Here is a 609-nt window from a genome sequence, read left to right as displayed (position 1 = left end):
TTTAAAGGATGAACAAGATGACAAAGGGGCAAGAAGACGGATCACTTTGACGCCACAACTACACCTATAGCAGACATGAATACAGCATCATGTAAATGATGACAGTAACCTAAAAAAGGCAAATTCAGTATCTACATTTTGTCATACCTTATAAAGAAAACAATTCCACGAACATGATTAGCGGGAAATTAGGAAAAACAGAAAAAGGATGAATCTATTTCATTAACATTCTTCTAACATTTAAATTGATAAGGTTCCGGAGTTCATTTTTTGTGATGATTGTTATTAGATAGATGAAGCTAATAACACGGTGAAAAAAATATAAAATATTGATGATAACTCACAAGAGCGAGCGTCAGAACGCAGTGTTGCCAGAATTTGCCTCCCATGATAAACCTGAAAAAAAATAATATGCAATTTTGAGTTATAGAAATTAACAAAATTAAAACTTCAAACCTAAAATATGTAAAGGAGATAAATGATTCAAACCTAAATATCCAATAATTCTGATCCGATGTTAAGATTCACATAATTTACAGAGTGTGAAATACACTGGATATATGTAAAGGCCTGCACACGGCTCATAGTTCAAATTAATGGCATAACTAA

The 609-nt window shown here is 32.0% G+C and overlaps 1 protein-coding gene across 3 annotated transcripts in view; it reads right to left on the bottom strand.

Annotated features, from left to right (window-relative positions):
- The window catches only part of LOC119593702, an 81465-nt gene that overhangs the window by 6807 nt on the left and 74049 nt on the right, over positions 1-609 (bottom strand). Inside the window, exon 2 of one of the 3 annotated variants that reach the window (XM_037942665.1) lies at positions 345-396. The exons of the other annotated variants lie outside the window; for them this stretch is intronic. Coding sequence (XP_037798593.1) covers positions 345-389 — 45 coding nt within the window. The 5' untranslated portion in view covers positions 390-396. The remainder of the gene's footprint in view (positions 1-344; positions 397-609) is intronic. 3 annotated transcript variants of the gene reach the window in all.

This window comes from Penaeus monodon, chromosome 32, assembly GCF_015228065.2.
Source record: "Penaeus monodon isolate SGIC_2016 chromosome 32, NSTDA_Pmon_1, whole genome shotgun sequence".
In the NCBI taxonomy this organism is placed as follows: Eukaryota; Metazoa; Arthropoda; class Malacostraca; order Decapoda; family Penaeidae; genus Penaeus; species Penaeus monodon.
Note: the sequence above shows the minus strand (reverse complement) of the source record. Positions and strands in the feature narration are given on the sequence as shown.